Source organism: Neolamprologus brichardi, chromosome 20, assembly GCF_056152115.1.
Source record: "Neolamprologus brichardi isolate AB-2024 chromosome 20, ASM5615211v1, whole genome shotgun sequence".
Classification (NCBI taxonomy): Eukaryota; Metazoa; Chordata; class Actinopteri; order Cichliformes; family Cichlidae; genus Neolamprologus; species Neolamprologus brichardi.
The window spans coordinates 19,064,268-19,085,686 of record NC_142123.1 but is presented as its reverse complement, the minus strand read 5'-3'; the positions used below and the strand labels follow the sequence as shown (position 1 = coordinate 19,085,686).

Below are 21,419 nucleotides of genomic sequence, written 5' to 3'. Positions count from 1 at the left end.
GTATTGTTGCTGCACTGCTATGACTGTGACATCACTGGTGATAGCTGCTGTACAGCTACTGAAAAAAACATTGTTGGACCGAAGAAAGCAAAATGAACTTGTACCAGAATGATGGGAAGGCACCGCTTATGATCTGAAGCATTACACATCACCTGCGCGAGCTGCCATTGGAACTGGGTCCCTACTCTACCCAGATTCAGTCAAATGAACCATTTATTTACTTTCAAACATTGAATTAAAGCTGAAGGTCTTCAATGAAACATGATTGATTGATTGATTGGAAATATATATCTCAAGGTTAATGTGTTCTTTTTTTTTATTCCCACCCTTAGCATTGGGTGTTTTAGAAACCCATACAAAGGTAAGATTTTAACTGAAACCTGGATGAATGCACAAAGAATCAGACAATTTTGCTTTATAATTTGATTATTCATGATTCGAAGTAATGCACAAGTTCAATCCCTTTATCAGAGCATTCATGTCAGAATCTTCAGTCCTTGTTTTCCAGCAAGTCATCCAGAATGCGCTCACACATGTACAGGCAACGAGGCACGTGGAAGAACCCTGAGGAGCAGACGAAACAGCTACTTTACCATTATGTTAAAACAGAAAAGTATTTCACAATAAAATGATTGTTGGGATTTTAAAACAATTGATGCAGCTAAAACACAGAAGAAAGGCTCTTTCATGCTGATAGATGACAAATGAAAAAAACTTGTTTGGTTTGGTTTCCATGTGCTACTAGGCTAGCTTCAGTGCTGCTTGGCATTAATTTTCCAAGTTTCTAGAATTCTGTTGGAGGAACTAGTACTAATCTTTCAAGGTATTTCATCTGATGATTTGTGGAGACCAAACATCTTAGTCCAGTATCTCTCAAAACATTCAGCTGGGTTGAGGTCTAAGGTCTGAATGGTTTGATAAGTATGAAAATAATGCAATTTGTATGCAATGGCTTTCACAGGGAGCAATGGAGAAGCGCAGCATCAAGGTGATGATTCAGAACAACCTTGTGTTCATTTATAGTGATCCTTTCCTCTAAAGAGATCACTGGAATCAAACCATCCATTCTCTTCTGCTTATCCAATTCAGGTTTGCAGTGCGAGAGGCGGGTTACACCCTGGACATGTTGCTAGTCTGTCGCATTAACTGCATGTTTTTGGACCGTGGGAGGAAGTCAGAGTACCTGGAGAGAACCCACGTAAACATGGGGAGAACATGCAAAGGCCACACAGAAAGACCCCGGCCTGATGGTGGAATTAAACTCAGGACCTTGTTGCTGTGAGGCAACAGTGCGAACCACTATGCCACTGTGCTGCCTTTGGAATCAAATCATTGTACAGGGTGGGCCATTTATATGGATACATCGTAATAAAATGGGAATGGTTGGTGATATTAAAGTCCTGTTTGTGGCACATTAGTATGTGTGAGGGGGCAAACTCCTCAAGATGGGTGGTGACCATGGTGGCCATTTAGAAGTTGGCCATCTTGGATACAACTTTTGTTTTTTCAATAGGAAGAGGGCCATGTGACACAAAACAATGGTGTGCTTGGTTTCAACGTAACTTTATTCTTTCATGAGTTATTTACAAGTTTCTCTTTGTTCAAAGCCATTGACATGTCGAAGAGGTTAACACGTGAGGAGCGGCTCGAAATTGTGTTGATATCTGGTGAACGCAGTAACCGGGTCATTGCAGCAGATTTCAATGCAAGACACCCTACGAGACCACCCATCTCCCATGCTACAGTTAGCAAACTGCTTGCTAAGTTTCGTGAAACTGGTTCAGTGTTGGATTTGCCAAAATGTGGACGCAAGAAAACTGTCACTAATGAAGAAACATCAGTGGCTGTCCTAGCTTCATTCAGCAAGAGCCCACAGCATAGCAAGAGCCGCATGTCACTGGAGAGTGGCATTAGTCGAACATCCCTTCAGCGGATATTAGCTACTCACAAATGGCACCCTTACAAACTCCAGCTACTGCAGCATCTCAACGAGGATGCCCCAGATCGGCGCACAGAATTTGCAAAATGGGCAAAACAAAAATTGGAACAGGACCCTCAGTTCACGCAGAAGATTTTGTTCAGTGATGAGGCAAACTTTTATGTGAATGGTGAAGTTAAGAAACAAAACCACTGCTATTGGTCTGACACTAACCCACATTGGATGGATCCCTCCAAGACTGTTGGACCAACAAAAGTGATGGTTTGGTGTGGTAGATGGGGTACAACGATAGTGGGTCCATTCTTCATCAATGGAAACCTCAAGGCCACTGGATATTTGAAATTGCTACATGATGTGTTTCCCTCTTCATGCACTGAAGCTGGCACGTTCCCTGAGTTTTTCCAGCAAGATGGTGCACCAACACATTATGGATGCCAGGTCCGAGCATTCCTAGATGAACAGTTTCCTGGAAAGTGGACTGGTCGTTGTGGGCCAGTTGAAAGGCCCCCAAGGTCTCCCGATCTGACCCCCTTAGACTTTTATCTTTCGGGTCATCTGAAGGCAATTGTCTATGGTGTGAAGATACGAGATGTGCAGCACCTGAAACTACGGATACTGGATGCCTGTTATGGCATTTCTCCTGCGGTGTTGCTATCAGTGTGTGAAGAGTGGGAGAAGAGGGTTGCATTGACAATCCAACACAATGGGCAGCACATTGAACACATTTTATAAGTGGCCAGATACTTGTAAATAACTCATGAAAGAATAAAGTTACGTTGAAACCAAGCACACCATTGTTTTTCGTGTGACATTACCAATAAGTTTGATGTGTCACATGGCCCTCTTCCTATTGAAAAAAACAAAAGTTGTATCCAAGATGGCCGACTTCTAAATGGCCACCATGGTCACCACCCATCTTGAGGAGTTTGCCCCCTCACATATACTAATGTGCCACAGACAGGACTTTAATATCACCAACCATTCCCATTTTATTACGGTGTATCCATATAAATGGCCCACCCTGTAGAAATGCCACTCATTTCATAGCAGAAACAATGGATCCCATAACTACTAGGAACAAAATTCAGTTTTTTCCTTGTGTTTGTCATGCCATGCGGTAATGGCTGCAAGCAGATGCTGATAAAAATTAATTTGGCTTCCATCACATAACTGTTATTGTCTCCCAGCTTACCCAGAGACGGTCAGAATTAATAGACATGCCCAGCACCATCATTACATCAGTGTCAAATTATTAAACATTACAGAAATATGTGTTCCACCCTATACATTCTCTCTCATTTTTTACAACCTGGGGCCTAAAATACGCAGCACTCAACATCTTCACTGAAATTTGAGTGTAGATCAAGGAGTGTTGTGCAGGTAGCTAAAACATACAAAGCCCATTTTATAAGCTACTCTACATTCTCCTGTCATTTATTTCCCTCATTTCAGAACTTTCTGCTGTTGCTACATCTTAACTATGCTCTTACCTTTAAAGGGACCGCCTTTAAAATCCAGTGCTACTTTCCCTTCTTGTGTCAAATAGCCAAACCACTCACCATTCTCAGCATCAGGAAACTGAAAACAGAAACACGCACGCATTACATTCTTTAAAGGTTGTCTCTCTTTGAAGTAATCAACAATGGTCAAAGAGCCTTAAATTAGCCTTTTACACTTGAAAAGTCATAGTTCATTCATTTTTTTTTTCATTTATTTGTTCATTTCAGGCACAACAAAAATACATATATTAAATATAAAGTGCACAAAAACAAAAAACAAGTGGACATCGATCTGTGGACATCGATCAGCTCGACGTGTTTGCGTTTTTTTGCTTTTTTTCATAGTTCAGCACTATTTAAGATGGGATATGGTTAGTTTAGTATTGCATAAAGACTGAAAGCAGGGAAAACAATATCTTGGAGTCAAATTAAAATGGATTTTAAAAATAAAACTTTGAGCAGCTGGAGACCTTAATAACCCTAGAATAATATTTGTTTGATCAGAATATGCTGAATGCAAACAAATATTTCCTAATAAACCTTCCATAACAAGGCGATCCGAGGTCAATTATTAATTGTAATCTGGTCTAATCTAATAATGAAACTCCAAACATGACTGTCCTTTATAAATTCCCCTTCATATTTCTTTTATGAAATTTTCCATCAAAGTCAGAGAAAGATATGAGGGGCAGTTTTTTAAGGACAAAGGAAAAGAGAAGTTCAGTGTGCAGAGAATCAGACTGCACTCATACTAGACTCCATAATAATGTGACTTGTGTCTGCTGTGGTGAAACTACAGTGTCGAAAGATGAGCTAATTTGATACTTTGTCCACTGTTTCCCCCCGTGAAAAACAGAACTTCAGGATAGTCATTTAAAATAAACAGGAGTACACATATACCCTTTAAAGTAAAATGAAATGGTTATCACAGTGAGACGAGTTTCTGCTCATGTCCAATCACATTTTCTTTTCCTGCTGGTGAATCTGACCCTGTGTAGCTCCTGGCATTTGTGAGGATTTCAGTGACTGGAGTCAAATTAAAAAATACAATAATCCTAAAGCCTGCAATTTAGAAATAGACAAAAAAAATGCAAACTGAATTATTATAAATGTAAATTCTTTTTAATATAACTCGTAATCTTCATTTATACAGTATTTATACATATCTCTCCATCTACAACATCAACATAACCTCGTCATAGCCTGTCAATCTTGTTTTCTGCATTTTCTAACACTCTCTGTTTCAAGTAGGTTAAGCTCCGCCCAGCTAGGCTGTGGTTGGGGGTGTTGGGCTCCAGTTTCTCCATTCTTCATGCCTACTCTTCCTCATTTCATCACCTGCCTTACTTACGGACAGAATCCAGCATTCAGCTGCTGCCCGATTGTCAGTGTTGGGGAGTAACGGAATACATGTACCGCCATTACGTATTTAAAATACAAAATATGAGTAACTGTATTCCGTTACGTCTGTGAAGGTTCTCAGTCATCCAGGTCATCGTAGTCAAAGGAGCTTGCAAAGAAAAGCGTCTGGACTTCTTTAAGTTACTTGAAGACGTTTCACCTCTCATCCGAGAAGCTTCTTCAGTTCTAAGGTCAAATGGTGGGGAGTCCCAGATATAAACCTAGTGGGAGTGTCCCCCCACAGAGGGACAAAAGGACCCCCTGATGATCCTCTAATCGCCTGAGCCAAGGTGTGGAACTGGGTGTGGGTCCCAATCAGCCAGAGTTTCGGGTGAGTTCATTGTGAAACCTGGCCCCACCTTATCATGCGAACTCCTTAGGTCAGATGGCCCAGGATGTGAGTGGGCGTTAAGGCGTCTGGGAAGGGATCTCAAAACTGGATTATAGATGGCAGAGAGTTGGTGTCGTAAACCACCGCCTCTGTTCAAAGATGGTCGCTCACAGTGGACATAAAAAAAAATTATTTAATAAGAGGGCAATAGGCAGTGTTACAGGCATAGACCTAAAGAATGTAGCCTCATGGGCAGTGCAGTCCGTGCTGCAGGGAGAATGGACTGCCATACCAGTTATGTGCCTGAGAGCGAGGGAGGGAGAAAAAAAGAGAGTGGAAAAGTACGAGTTGTCACCAAGCAGAAACAAGAGATGGAAGCATGCAAATATAATAATAACCACTGCAGTCAAAAAGAGTGCCTGACGAGCCCAGTTGTAAGTACGCTATTAAGACTCGACTGTACACTGTGTTCGTGTTTTTCTCCGAAACAATAAGTTCAGTTGGAGCAGCCTTTCAACGCCTCTCTCTGTCTCTTGCTAGCAAAGTTGACCCAGACATCAAAGTAAAGTAAAGCTAGTTTTCGGCTACGAGCCTGACACAGAACCTAACGTATTAGACAGAGGTCCCTTTATGGTTTTACGCCTTTACGGTTCAGAGCTGGGGACCTGTTTTATATACGCGCGGAATAGTTTTCTATACGAGATCGCTGCAAAAAGTGCAGCCTTACCTAATGTCCAACCTACTGTTACTCATTTTATATTAAGATTTAAAAATCTAGTTGGTATGGAGAGTAACCTTCAGTAAAAGTAATAAATCACACAGCAATAGGACATTCATGTAGTTGTAAAAAAATTGATAATATATTAGTAATCCAAAGTATTCAGAATACGTTACTCTCATTGAGTAACGTAACGGAATACATTACAAAATACATTTTGGGGCATGTAATCTGTAGTGGAATACATTTTAAAAGTAACCTTCCTAACACTGCTGATTGTCATAGTACCTCGATTGGTAATGATTTAGAATCCTTTGCTTATTCCCTGAATTCATTTCATTACTTCCACTACAGTGGTGTTCCATAATGGCACCTCCTGTCTCTGAAACTGTTCATGGGAGAGTTAGGTCAGTGCTGTAGAGTTCTGCTCCAGTGCTCCCTGGACTTCACATTCGTACCTCGCTCTTTTTTTGGATGATCCTTCAAACTCTTTGACCTTACTGGACTCCTCTGAGGTATGGCCTTGATCTAAGCAGAAGACTTCTTCTTGTCAAAGACTATAAAGACATATCCATTTGCTGACTGTAACACTAAAGGACCCGACACGGCTCAGTAATCTCACTTTCAGGTTTATTTGCTCACATTGGTTCAGTGATTGTTACTTCTTGCAGCTACTCCTCTCCGGCCCGGCTGCTACTTAAATGCAGCAGCAAATCTCCTCTTTACCACCACAGCCAGTCTGCATCTCACTTACCTCCATGGTGTCAGAATTGTGAGCTGAAGCAGAAGAGGAGCCTGCCAACACTTGTACCACTTCTGCCCCTTTGTGAGAAGGAAGCGGGTCTCCAATTGGTGGCACTCCTCGCTACTACCAGAGGCTGCTTTCAAGCCTGTGTAGGGCCTCCGCCTGACCCTGATCTTCATCTAAGCCTGCAGCCCTGCTGAGATCAACCAAACCCCAGGTCTTTGCAACCACCTTCTTCATGCTCACCCTGAGCCAGAAAAAAATAACTCTTAACTGCCTTGTTCCATGGCCTGAACTCCTACAACTCCACCATTTAGTTCAGCCCAACCACCCAGACTGTTTACTGTTTTGTTTGGACTATATGGCTTTTTGTGTGTTTTTAGGTTTTGTTCCATTAAAACTTTACTCAACAAAAAAATCATTAATTTTTAACTGCCTTAAAGGTAAAAAGAGGAAGCTGCTGTTTCCTGCCTGCTTCCAGTCTTTAAAACTAATCTCTGTAACGTCAGGTAGTCGTTGATATTTCATATCAATAGGAAATGACTTATTTCTCAAAAATTTTAAATACTCAAAATATTTAATGACAAAAGCACACAGTGCTCTTGCTATGCCGTGTGGTCAGTGCAGTATCAACTCACGTGGCTAAAAGTGTACTGGTAAACTTCTGAGAATATCTCCAGCAGCTCAGGCTTCCTGGTGTGACTGTAGGCCATGAGGAACGCGACGAGAGCCTCACAGTGTGGCCACCACAGCTTCATGCTCCACTCTAGCTGCTCAGACACAAAAGCAACATGGCTGATCATAAAGTGATAAATGGAAACTACTATTGAATGCAAATTGAAACAGAATTTTGTGTCTAATAAAAACATAATCATGTGTAGAGATGACAGGTTAACCTGTGTGGGGCAGTGACCATCCACATCCAGGAAGTAGAAGAGGCCACCGTGTTCTTTGTCCCAGCCATACTGATAAGGGAGCTCCACAAAGTTTCTGATGGCAGTTCTGTGTATTTCCTTGTCCCCGGACTGTGCACCGTACAGCATCAAGAACCAGCCTGCTTCCAAGGCATGGCCTGAGTCAGCACCAGTTATTAGTGGGAAGGACAAAAAAACATGGAAAATGATGAAGTGAGCAACTAAGGAGAGGAAAAGAGTGTAATATCTGCTTCCACAGGGACGGACTTTGCTCATAGCCATCTGGGTCAGCAGGCTGTGGAGCGTTTACCTGGATTCTGCAGTCGGCCCTGGCAACCCGGCAGTTCAGATCCATCCACTGACACGTTCTCTAAGATAGCTGTGCCAGCTCTCTGCATTAAAAGATGCAGAAGATGAGAAGGAAAAATAACTGTATTTATGAATAGAAGGTACTTGATAAAATATACAACTGTGACAGAAAAAGCAGCAGAGTGTTGTCTGTGTCCAAACCTGGATGTGCTGTAGGATCTGCTGTACACACCAGTTTCCCAGTTCCTTGTACTTCTGAGCAACTTCCTGCCCACGGCCTTCGGTTAACTGTTGCACCAGGCACATGAGCATCATGGGAACTGACAAACTGTTGATGGGAACCTCCCCGGGAAGTTGGGGCCGGCCCAGGCCTGAAGGGTCTACCTGAACCCAGTAAATTAGCTGTTCCATCATCTGCTCAGCTTCCAGCTGAAACACATAAGAGGGGTGAGAGATAATGTTGTAGAAATGGTAACACAGCTATAACCCAAACTCAAACACCCTGCTTCTGAGGTGGGCATGTTTTTTGTGCCAATTGTATGATCAGAATGAATGTCAGAAGAAAACTAAACTTAACAATCACAAAAAAATTAGTGTTTGGCAGATTATTTCTTTGTTGTAACAATGTTTGTTGGCATTAAATCTTATACTGCCGGAAAGTCGGTTTATTTCCCCTTAATTAATTCAATAAATTCCACCTTTACAGCAGCTGTACATGGTCTGGTATAAAGATCAAAGATAGCTCGTGAAACATCTGCTTACAGTCTGCTGAATTCAATTCTGTAAAATTCTGACAAAGAGCATCAGGTCAGCTGATCATACAAAGAAACTACTGGAGTTCAAAAACAAAATTCAATTCAATTTTATTTATATAGCGCCAAATCACAACAAAAGTCGCCTCAAGATGAGTTGTGAGTTGTGATTCTTTTTCCTACACTGAGCTACTACAATTGATTTTGAGATTCCTCTGAATCCCACTTTAAGCCCTGACTGCACTGGTTTTCCTGTTTATATTCAATTCAGTTCAATTCAATAAAACTTTAGTGATCCTGAAGGTTGACCCAGAAGGAAATTTGGGTAATCAGTGTGTGGAGTTAATGTCACGCTCTATAATGTAGGCAACAGAACAGTTGTTTTGGAAAATTCTCTTCCACTGATTAAAACTAACTACATTTATTAGAAGTTGTATTTAGATTTGAATAAAATTTGTATTGTCATGTACTAATAGTGTTTTATTATCACAACATGGGTTGAGTTCACTTTGCATAGTAGCTTGTAGCAGAATTGTCCTTCAAAGAGCTACTTTTTAGGTTCTTATGTTTCAGAGCCTGATCTTTTTCACTTTTTACTTAACCTTTACTGTATTTCTTTAACACAAGTAAAGGCACCCATGAAAAAAAAAGCCAAATAGTAGTGTAATTAAATAAATGTTGTTTTCCGTATAGAATTTTTGGAAGACTTCTTTCCACTGCACTGATCAATAATAACTAGGAACTCAGACAGAAATGTCAATAGGCCTAAGATAAGACAACAAAGAGAGGTGGCAAACATATGGTATAACTAAAGAAGATTACACTAACAGTTACATATACCTGCATATCCTTGTCACCAGTTAGCCTGCTCAGTTCATCCATAGCCATGATGTAGAAACACTCACTGAATATGGTTCTCTGAACTTTGAGCGCTTTACCATCTCTCGTCAGGCAGAAGGCACATTTCCACTGACCGCTGCTACTGGACACACGAGCAAACTTTCTCAGGAATGCTCCTCCTATGATTCAGACAGAACAACAGAACATTGGTATGAACCCACAGGAAGCTGTTCACTGATAGAGAAAATATAAAAGAATCATTCATTAAGATTTCAGAACATCTATTCTCAGACTTCAAAAACAAAAAGAGTGAAATTGTGCAGAAAATCAGCGATATGAGTCGCAGATCATTCAGCCACGGGAGGTGTTAATCACCAGATCAGCCATCAATGGGGCTGTGTGCCACCTGAAGCTGGCAGCAGGTGGCAGCACATCGGTTAGACCAGTGGTTCCCAAACTTTTTTTTGCTGGGCCCCCCCTTTGTTTTACAAGACAAATGTTATTTTACATGTAGTTGTTTTTTTCCTGTGTAAAAATATTCAACATTTCTATCAATACATTTTTTTTTAAAAAATGCCTCTCTGTGCAAAATGGGTTTAAAAACATAAACAACTGTTGGATACTGTTTGTCCGTGATAGACAGAGGGAACAAATTACAGCAGGATCAGCCTGATATTATTTGTATCCCACTGTAACTTTACTGTATAAAGAGCTAACATCTCCAAAATGTCAGGAGTAGTTAGTCATTACAAGAAGTGTTTGTGAACTAAAAATCAAGAATGTGGGATACTGTTTGTCCGTGATTTGGAGAGCCCAGCGTTTGCTCCCAACGCACGGGAAACAAATTCTGTCGGGAATACCTACTTTGGCACAACACCGGGCTGATTTGGCTTTCTCTTCTGCTACAATAAAACTTGCTTTCACAACAGCTTCGCTTTGTGATTTTGCTCTGGTGAAAAACGTCTGCTGAAATGTTAGATTCTTCTTTAGCTCTTCTACCTTCTGTAGTTTCTGCTCTGCATTTAGGTTTTTCAGCTAATCCTGATGTTTTTTTGTCATAGTGCCGTCTTAAATTAAATTCCTTAATTACAGCCACATTAGCTCCACCAATAAGACACACGGGTTTACCAGCAATGTCTGTAAAAATATATTCAGTCACCCACTGGTGCTGAAAGGCTCTGCTTTCAGAATCAACTTTTCTCTCCACCATTGTGAGCGGCTAACTTCGCAATAACAGAAGTTTGACTTGATTGACGCGGGAATGTTCCCAGTTAGCCTAGCGTTCAGCAAGGAGGCTGCAGTGCTGCATTATGGGATCTGTTGTTTGCATATTATTAGCGCCTCATATCGCCGGGCCATGCATAACAATAATAATAAATCTATATAAAATTATCTCGCGGGCCAGATATAAATGTACGCCGGGCCGGATGTGGCCCGCAGGCCTTGATTTTGTGATCTACAGCAATGACATCACAATGTTATTAGGATTGGAAATGTGTAGTTGGATGGTAACAAAGAACTAAGGGGATTGTGCTACCAGAAGGCAACACTGCAGACATCGAAGATAGCTACCTTGGAATCCCACAGGCAAATGAGACCCATGAAGAAGCCGCTAGGAAAGCCACAACCACCAAATACATGCAGAGAGTAAGGTGTTCTGAGGAGTCAGCTGAACAGGAAGAACAAGATCCGGGCTATCAACAACTACACAGTAACGGTCATCAGATACCCTGTTGGGATCATCAGCTGGCCAAGGGAGGAGACAGAAGACACTGACATCAAGACAAGAAAACTCCTTTCCATGCATGGAAGGTTTTTAAGTCCAGCACCCTGAGCCTGCTATTCAGACTGTAACAACAAAGATCCAAGAGTATATCACAAAGACCCCCAACTGACCATGTGCTTAGTGAATATCTCAGACAGCTGAAATCCAAGAAAGAAGAGGAGCAAAAAGAGAAACCATCATGTAAAGACAGCCCCTGTAAGGCATGTACCACCGGCAGAAGAATCGGCTGATATCAATATACTACCAATGGCTTGACAATCATGGCATCACAGGAACAAGCTCTAAGCATACGATCAGTAGAGTCACAGAGAAATTTCTGCATGTCACACACTATATGTGCAACATACCTTTATATACCAACATACCTGTAGTGCATTTATGCTCATGCTAGTGTGCTGAATCAGTTTAATTTTGTCCTTTCACAAAGTCCTAAACAGTGGCATCATCATACATCTGCTACACTACACTGTCATGATCCCGGGATCTGTGGATTTTCTTGTTGAATTTCATAAAGTGTGTTTAGCTTGTTTTATATTCTTTAATTCTAGTTTCTATTTTGACTCCTCTTGGGTTCTGTATTTTAGTGAAATAGATCTGGGTTGTAGCTCTGTTTAGTCAGTTTTCTAGCCCTTTGTGATTCTCTCTGTGTCCCTGTGTATTTTGTGTTGCTTTGCGCTTTAGACTTTATATTTACTTTTATGGATTTTTACAACTCATTAAACAGCTTGTCTCCTGAGTCAGCATTCGAGTCCTTAGCCTGCAAATAGTGACAATAACAAGCCAGATTTTCTCTCACTTCATCAGGTCAGAGGATGTGTTTTCCAAAAAGAATTTCAACTGATCTGAAATGAACAGTTTTCCACTTTTCTTCAGTCCATTTCAAATAATCTTTGGCCAAGAGAAGAAGGTAGCTTCCTCTTTGTGTTATAGAGCTTTAAACTTTAATCTTTAACTTTAATCAGGAAGTGTTCCCAATCCTATGCAGTGATTTCTGTGACAGAATCATGCCTAATTTTACTGCAGTGCCACCTGAGGGTCCAAATATCACAGACATTCAACTCGGGAACAGAGATTTCTCAACATTAGCTGATTCTTTTGTTGATAATGAACTATAGATGATGAGATATTTTTTGCCATTTTACGTTGAGGAACATTATTCTGGACTAATTTGACAATTTATAGACAGTTTTTTTCCTTTGAAATTCTCTACTGTGGCAACATTACTAACTTGTATAAAGAAATGAAAGCTTTATCCCAGAATAAGCAGCAAAAGATAAAAGAAAGGAAATCACTCAGACAGACTTACACCCTCATGGTATCATATCGCCCCAAATAGAGCACTTCGCTCTCACACTGCTAGGCTACTTGTGGTTCCCAGGATATTAAAACGTACAATGGGAGGCAGAGCCTTCAGCTTTCAGGCCCCTCATCTGTTGAACAGGCTCCAAGCTTGGCTTTGGGAGACAGATACCCTCACTACTTTTAAGATTAGGCTTAAAGCATTCCTTTTTGACAAAGCTTATAGTTAGGGCTGGATCAGGTGACCCTGAATCCTCCCTTATTTATTCTGCAATAGACTTGGGCTGCAGGGGGCGTCTCATGATGCACTGGGCATTTCTCCTTCTCTCACTCCTTTTTATTCACCATTTGTTTATACATCCCCTCTGCATTTAATTACGAGTTATTATTAATCTTTGGCTCTCTTCCACAGCATGTCTTATGTCTTGTCTTCCTCCCTTCACTCCCAACCCGTTCCCAACCGGTTACAGCAGAAGACTGCCCCTTCCTGAGCCCGGTTCTGCTCCTAAAAGGGAGTTTTTCTTTCCCACTTCTGCCTAAATGCCTGTTCATAAGGGGTTTCTCTGTACTATTGTAGGGTCCTCACCTTACAATATTAAACATCTTGAGGCGTTGTTGTTGCGGTGATTTTGCGCTATATAAATAAAATTGAATTGAACTGAATTGAATGTCCAAGAGACCAGTGATAAAATCACTCTGGTGCCCAAGGAGGCAGCCAGTGACAATGGAGGAGCGCCTCAGGAGGTTTGGCTGGAGGTCAGCAGCACCTGAGGTGAAGAAAACCTTTTGGAGGCTGGTGGCGACAGAGAGTACAGAGTACCTCTGGTGCCTTTGCTGGAGGCCAGTGACAAAGGCCATGGAAACCATCTGGAGGCCAGTAATGAAGCAAACTCTCTAAAGGCTGGGAGAGGCGTAGGCAACAGGATACCGCTATTATTTGTCTGGGGGCTAGTGATGATGGAGGAGATGGATCTCCTCAGGAGGCCCAGCAAGTGCCCCCCTGTGAAGACTGAGACCCTCATGCCCTCGAGACTTTGAAGAGTTGGGGATCCGTGGCAGCGTAGAATGTTGAATCGTAGAATGCCTAGACTTGGGGGAAGGCCCTCAACTGAGGCTGTGTAGGCTCTCCTGGCAACTGGGACTCTGAAGGTCCTAGCTCAGACCACACTGCAGGCATGAAGCTGGCCAGTCCAAGTACAAAGGATGTTAGCAGCCATGAGTAGATGCTCAGTCCTTATCAGACACACGATCTTTGGTGAGGTCCTAGGTGGTGCAACAGTCTCTAAAACTCAATTTCTGATTGAGATGCTTTAATAATAATAATAATAATAATAATGGATTGCATTTATATACCGCTTTTCGAGACCCTCAAAGCGCTTTACAATTCCACTATTCATTCACTCTCACATTCACACACTGGTGGAGGCAAGCTACAGTTGTAGCCACAGCTGCCCTGGGGCAGACTGACAGAAGCGAGGCTGCCATATCGTGCCATCGGCCCCTCTGGCCATCACCAGTAGGCGGTAGGTGAAGTGTCTTGCCCAAGGACACATTGACCGAGACTGTCCGAGCCAGGGCTCGAACCGGCAACCTTCCGATTACAAGACGAACTGCCAACTCTGGAGCCACGATCACCCCTTTAGCGATGTAATACTCCGTTTCAGAGTTGGCTGGCTCAGCAGCAGTCACCTCAACCTAAGATTTTACAGAGATGAATAAATAAATAATAAATAAAATTTTATTTATATAGCACCTTTCAAGATAAAATCACAAAGTGCTTTACAGAGGCAGAAAACAGACATTAAAATCTAAAACAAAACAAAATCAACCAGATAGGTTTTTAACTGCTTTTTAAAAGACATGACTGAGTCCACAGATCTCAAACTCAAAGGGAGTGAGTTCCAGAGTCTGGGAGCCACTGATACAAACGCTCTGTCACCTTTTGTTTTTAACCTTGTATGCGGGACAGCCAGCAACCCCTGGTCACAAGACCTCAGGGACCTGCTGGGGTGATAGGAAAGAAGAAGATCATTAAGTAAGTTGGACCTACACCGTGCAGGGCCATATAAGTCATGATTATGATCTTAAATTGGACCCTGAACTTGACAGGGAGCCAATGTAGTTGAATCAGCAGGGAAGTGGCATGGGAGTATTTGTGATGCTTTGTCATAAGCCTAGCAGCAGCATTCTGAACACCCTGCAGTCGTTCCAGGGAGGCATTACTTAAGCAAGTAAACAAGGAATTACAATAGTCTAAGCGAGATGAAACAAAAGCATGAATAATCATTTCCAATTCGGGAACGTGACACAATGGGACTCAGCTTAGCGATATTTCTTAAATGGTAAAAACAAGAGCGAACCAAAGATTTAACGTGTGTGTCCAGCGTCAGAGCTGGATCAAATGTAACACCAAGGTTCCTAATGGATGATTTAATATAGGAAGCAAGAGGGCCTAGATTTTTAACCACGAGGGGAACAAATTTCTCAGGAGCAAAGACAATGACTTCTGTTTTATCAGCATTTAGTTGAGCTCCCCGGGAGGCCCAGCAAGTGACCTAAAGGATGTGTGTAGCAAGGAAAGCGGATGGAGCTGCAGGCTCTGGCTGGTGTCAACGTCGGCAGGTACAGGCTGAGTGCCCGAAACAGGAGCCCCACTTCTTCCTGGATGAAGGAATAGGGAGTGCAGCAGTTACAGGGTCCTGATCCTCAGGCCACCACTCCACCAACAACAGGATTGAAGAGGAGTAGTATGAAGTGCGAGCTTGGAAGCAGCTCTGGTGGGGGTAAGCCCAACAAAAGGGAAATAAGTTTGTTCAAGATGGAAAAAGTCTTTGGGCTGGGGAAAGAGTTTCTGCCTCCAAAAGCCAAGTTTATCTCCCTTAAAGGTTACAGAACTGGTGAGTGGGTGGCCAGTGTGCAATCTCTGCACAGAAAGGGCCCAGCAAGGTGGTGAAGTCGAACTCAGGACCAGGACTAACCACCACACCATCGTGCTACCCTTTATATAGATATCTTCTCTAAACTGATTTGAGAAGATAATTATTTGTTATTATTGGGAGCTATCATGTCAAAATGCTCCCTAACTGCCGATATTTTTCACCTTTTTAATGTGCTTACAATCTCCCTGCAAGATTGTGATGATCCTCAGATCCAGTTCACAAAACAGCTCCAATCACATAACAGGGCAGTCGCATCATTTCAGAGAAACGAGGTCTTGCTTATCTTTGGGCTTCAACATGGGCTTCGTTTGGACACGCCCCCCTTTGTTCAACAGAGGCCCTGGTGCTTCAGTGTTAGAAGTAACATCCACTAATCACAGGTCATACTTTATACCTTGTTGCCTATAACAGCGGTCCCCAACCCCCGGGCCTCGGACCGGTACCGGTTCGTGAGTCGTTTGGTACCGGGCCGCGAGAGTTGAGGCTCAGGTGTGAAATGTATGGTTTTCAGGGTTTTTATCGGTTTTTAGCGTTATTTTGTTATTGTTTTTATCGTTAACTCGGTTTTCCTGGGTCTTTTCACGTGTGTTATGAATAAATCTTTTTTTCTGTACCGGTACTAGTTTGATTTTGTTGTATTTATCCGCGACACCTTAAAGGCCGGTCTGTGAAAATATTGTCGGGCATAAACCGGTCCGTGGCGCAAAAAAGGTTGGGGACCGCTGGCCTAGAATGTTAAAAAAAACAAACTCATAAATTGATTGTTAAGATATGAGACCTTTCAAGTCAGTCAAGTCAATGATTAACATTTATCGTTTGTGATATAAATACACAGTAAATGCATATTAAAAAAGATGCAAGAAACCTTTATTATGTGCTGCTCTTGGTAACAACGACTGGACGCTGTCACTTCTGAGAAAAACACAACACTCATGATACAGAGCTGTATAGTCAAGCATTACATTCACACTCACCAGCTGTTGCTGCTTCAAGGATTTCAGGCTTGTGGAAGCGATCCATGGTTCGGTACAAGCGACAATACATCCACACCTGTGAGACACATATATAGCAAAATCTTCACACTGAACAACCTAATGTCACAGCAGATTATTACAATCACTGTCGAGGTTCACCTGTCTACCCTGCAGCCAGACATATTTCAGCTCATCATAGATCTTCCCATCCTTTCCAATACATGTGAAGAAGCCTCTAAAATAGAAAGCAAAAGAACTCATTACAAGGATTTGGACAATATAGCAGTAGAAACATATTCCAGTGTAAAGGCAGTACCCATGTACTCTGTCAAGAGAGTATTTGAGCCAGAAGTCCACTACATTGTCCAACTGTTTTCGAATGTTCTCTCGACACTTTTCAAGCGTCACCACTGACATTGTTCCTGTTCAAAAAGAACATTAAAATTAGTTTGTGAAAAAAATTAATGGATTCTTGGTTTATAGTTATATGTTTAAAGTGTAAAGGTGGTACTGAAACTGTAGAATTATGCAAATATGTCTGTATTTAAATCTGCAAAAATATTGTGACTGTAATAATATGACTGTAATTGACATTTTTTAGAAGTTTGAATAGCTTTTAGGTGGGATAACAGAAAAGTGAAACAAGGGAAACACAAGCTTGTAAAAGTGGTGCAATTTAAAAACAAAGGGGTGGAAAATCCTAAATAAATCTGATTGTTTAGTACAGACCTTCCCAAAGTGTGGGGCGCAGAGCCATTGCGGGAGGGGGGGGGGGGGGCGGAATGAAAGGGGGGGGGGGGGGGGGGGGGGGGGGGAAACACAAAACACTTGGACACTGCTAGCACGGGGCGCCCACAGAAACGCAAAGCAGGAGATGAAGCATCGCTGAATATGTTTCCAAACCAACTTCATTCTAAGCCAAAGACTAGAAAATATGGTGAAGCATGTCTGCCCTTTGGCTTCACCTGCACAAGTGCCGAGGTAGGTCTCCCTGCAGGATTGGTTTTACCTTCGTAGGGAGCAGCGCTGGGCTGTTTAAATCACGGACAAACAGGATCCCACAGTTGTTTATGTTTTTAAACCCATTTTGCACAGGGAGGCATTTTTTGAAAAATGTATTGATGCAATGTTGAACATTATTACACATGAAAAAAAACTACACGTGAGGCCTCTGCCTTTCTAAATGGAGGGACAGTAATTGCGTGTGTACGTGTAAGCGTGTAAAACCTGAAGATTAACAGTATTTTGTCTCTATCTGCCATTCTGCAATTCATCTCATGTAAACAATAACGTGGTGCACAGCGTGACGTGAAAAAAGGCACATACCTTTGACATTGCGTGATGAACACGTAAACGCAAAAAAGGAGTTTTAAAAAATCTCCGTTCTCGGTGATTCGAAACGCCGTTTACGTGTTGACGAAACAACTGCGTTTTCAAAAATACCCGTGTAGGTGTGGACGCAGCGTAAAAGAGTTAGTAGTTTATTTTATTACTACCTGTCATTTATTGCAGATTACTTGTATTTGCTTAATTGTTTACTAAATGTTTGAGGTGTGAAATAAACCGCAATGGAGCAAAATATGGGTGTGCGTGGTTGGAGGATGTGTTTGTGCATGTGCGGTGCGTGTGCGTGAGCGCGTGCACGCGCGAGAAGGGGGGGGGCGCGAACATTTTTCTTGTAAAATAAGGGGGGCCCAGCAAAAAAAGTTTGGGAACCACTGGTTTAGTACATGACTGGGTGTAAAAAAGTGTACCACTGAGAGGCTGACTTGGAACAAAAATGGAGAAGGGCTCATGTCTGTTGTGAAAGACCGCATGGACCAACCGTTCAAGAAACTTGTAATAACATTTTCGAAAATAACATTAGAGGAAGTCAGTGTCTTTGAAACACACAGTCCAGAGAAATATCTGTATGTAAGAGACAAAGCTGGAAACAAATACAGAATATTCACCTATAAAAAACAAACCTGATTCTCTCATGGGGTTTACTGCTCAGTGATTTTTCAGAGAGAAAAGAAATTGTTGCAGCTTCCACACATTAAAGTAAAAAGTGTAAAGAAAGTTATATCCTTTGTAAGTGAAACTGTCTGCTTTGCAACCACTGCACTAGATTCATGCTTTGGCAGGTAACTCTGTTCTCCAAATTGAATTCTTTTTGCTTGAACCAACCTGACTGAAAATGGTTTGGAGGTTGGTTGCTGCTATTAAACTAATGCCCAAACATAATCTTACCAATATACCAGCATAACATCACGGGTGGATGTAGTTCAGCTCATCTACTAATCAGAGGGTTGGTGATTTAATGTCTGGCTGCTTCAGTCTGCACATCAAATATCCTTGGAGTATGAATGTGCGTGGATGGTAGATAGTAAGCACAGAAAGAACTTGTGTGACTGAGACAAGTTGTGTGAAGTGTTTTGAGTGCGCAGAGTAGAAAAGTGCTATACAAGAACGAGTCCACTTACCATCATGCTACTTAACCAGACAAAAGAGCTAACACTTACAGGTTCATTACTGCATGACTCAATCACAAGAAACTGCATTACTTTTGCAACCACTCCATTAGGAATGCCAACTGTCCGTACTGAGCGTATCACCCCTGACACAAAGTTCCTTTGGGTGTACTTGATTATTGTCTAGATCAGATGTTGAAAACCACTGGGTGTGCTGTGAGAGATCAGCAGATGTGCAGTGGGAAATTACAGTGGAACCCCAACTTACGAATACCCCATTTAACAAAAAATTCAAGTTACGAAGGCACTTAACAGCAATATTTCTGCCCGTGTTACAGCAAAATGCCCGCGTAACGAAATCCGCTGGCTCTGATTGGCTGAGCCCACAATGCCTTCTGAATCATGTGACAACCCCCTTGGCTTTCGTACTTGCGCTTTGCTGTTCCACTTGAACGACGTATTGTTGTTGCAGTTAGCAATTAGCCTATAGGAAGAGTTATGTCATATAGAGGAACAAACAGTACTCTAAGAACAGACAAGCCCAGCAGAAACCTTGAAGAGGAGCCTCATCTGCCCCCACCCCGGAAGAGCTTCAGAAAGGAGAGACATCAGAGGCAAGAAGAGGGGTCCCTATTTGCCTCCAACTCTCTCAACAACACCAACGACCAGGACCAGGGACCACAACCTTCCCCAGTCCCCCAAACCCCTGACACGCCATCACCCTCCTCTCCCTCCCTTTCTCCCTCCTTCCCACACCTGAAATTCACTGAGAAGATGATGGAGCGGGTCAATGCTGGGCTCAGATCTACCCCCCGTCCCAATCCCTTTTTGTCCCCCATAAACCCCCCACCAAAGCAGCCAAAGGTTCGCCATCAAGCCCCGCCCTCAACAGAGCAATCAAAGTTACATTGCCCAGCCTCGCCCCCCCTTAGTTCCTCCTTACCACCTTCATGCCCTGTCTCCACAGTCTGATGTGTGGAGGGTCCGGGCTGCGAGGATTATGGCAGTGGTGACTTTTCCCAGGAGAAGCTGGGACCCTGTTTACTAGAAGGTTTTAAAATTTCTGTACTTTTAGGTGACAGAAGGAGACATGTGGCCTGGTCAAAACACAGAGAGCTGCACCCTAAAAGATCTTTAAATATATTAAACATACCTTGTGTGCCACAGACTGCTCCCAAACACGAGGGGGCAAATAATACCTCTAAAACACTTAAGTTGGCTTTATTAAATGTTAGATCTTTAGCTGGGAAAACATTTTTAATTAATGATTTAATCACTGAGCACAGCCTTGATTTTATGTTTTTAACTGAAACTTGGTTGGACCAAAGTAACAGTGGAGCTGTTCTCATCGAGACGACCCCTCCTAACTACAGTTTTATCAGTAAGGCCAGGGTGAGCAGGAGAGGAGGTGGGTTGCCGCTCAGGGTGAGGACAGCCAGGTCTCAACATCTGCCCCAGTGGCCAGAGGAGGCAGCTGGGGGTGCCCGATTTGAGCAATGAGAGTGCTTGTTGCCAAAGGTCAAATCTGTTTATTTGGATGCAAAACATCGGAAAAATTGAGCTTGGTTCGAAAAAATAAATGCAGCGTCCATTAAATCCATGAAGAATCAGTGAGTCTGAAAAATATTTTTAAGACAATTTTTTTTTTTACCATGATGTACATTTGTTAATCTAGCTGAAGATAAGCATAGAGAACATAGTCCACAGGCAATAAGTGTCTCGAAACCTCACACATGTGACATCATCATGTCAAATATCTGTAGACATTTACACTCATTGGAAGCTTTTTGAAAGTAAAAATGATCACATTTGTAAAGTTACACATTAAAAATTGTGTGTAAAGGGACTTTTTTGTTGAAATTGGTGTATATTTTTGTGTAAATTAGAGCATTCCTTTGTCTGATGTGAATCATAACTTATTACCATAGTTTATATCACATACATTTGTGAGGTTTTTGAATTTAACCTCTCTCCATAGGGGCTTTAGTTTTCCCATAATAACACCACTTACTTATTATTAGATGACCAAAGGCTATTAGAGAGATAACTTTATGCCACAATAGCCAACAATAACACTGTCATCTTACATTTAAACTAGCTCATGCAAAAAAAAGCAATATTAACTATACTAGCGAGGTATACTGTTTGGTTTAAAAACTATTAATTTCACCCAGGATTTCTGATTTCTTTTTCCCTGTGTTGCAAAAACAACAGAAAACCATTTCCGTGCCTGTCAGCCATGTAAAAAGGACTAACGGTGCCTTTGGTAGCCGTCTCAATGCATTTATATTGAGAAAAGGACTAATAAAGCTGCCATTACCTTCAAGCTGAAATAGTGAAGAGTAGTCTGTCCGGCTGCTCCGTTCGCTAACTCTGTTAATCACATGATCAGATAAGGAAGTGGACAGCGGGTCACGTGACCGTCATTTTTTTTTCTTTCAAAGTAACTTCCAGGGGGTTTTCGCTTGCCTTCTACTTCCTTTTGGAGTAACTGTTTGTCGGTAAAGTACTTTTCAGGAC

General features: G+C 42.0%; 2 protein-coding genes across 2 annotated transcripts in view; one reads left to right on the top strand and one right to left on the bottom strand.

Moving 5' to 3' along the window:
• LOC148096963 (uncharacterized) overlaps positions 1 to 21,419 on the top strand; it is a 95,831-nt gene that overhangs the window by 45,927 nt on the left and 28,485 nt on the right. The window lies entirely within an intron of this gene.
• Positions 299 to 21,294, bottom strand: renbp (renin binding protein). The gene is made up of 11 exons (XM_006804274.2): positions 21,220 to 21,294; positions 16,763 to 16,868; positions 16,606 to 16,681; positions 16,447 to 16,522; positions 9,449 to 9,627; positions 8,058 to 8,285; positions 7,858 to 7,939; positions 7,530 to 7,705; positions 7,272 to 7,403; positions 3,430 to 3,517; positions 299 to 564 (listed from the first exon to the last, which is right to left on the bottom strand). The coding sequence occupies exons 2-11, from the start codon at positions 16,861 to 16,863 to the stop codon at positions 491 to 493; spliced, it is 1,212 nt and encodes a 403-aa protein (XP_006804337.1). The 5' UTR covers positions 16,864 to 16,868; positions 21,220 to 21,294; the 3' UTR covers positions 299 to 490.

Excerpts from the sequence above, each read along its gene's own strand:
- renbp (XM_006804274.2), bottom strand. The coding sequence starts at position 16,863 with ATGTCAGTGGTGACGCTTGAAAAGTGTCGAGAGAACATTCGAAAACAG. Across the intron at positions 7,706-7,857 it reads GGGCCGACTGCAGAATCCAG|GCCATGCCTTGGAAGCAGGC; the intron begins GTAAACGCTCCA and ends GTGCTGACTCAG. Across the intron at positions 3,518-7,271 it reads ACCAGTACACTTTTAGCCAC|TTTCCTGATGCTGAGAATGG; the intron begins GTGAGTTGATAC and ends TTCTGTTTTCAG.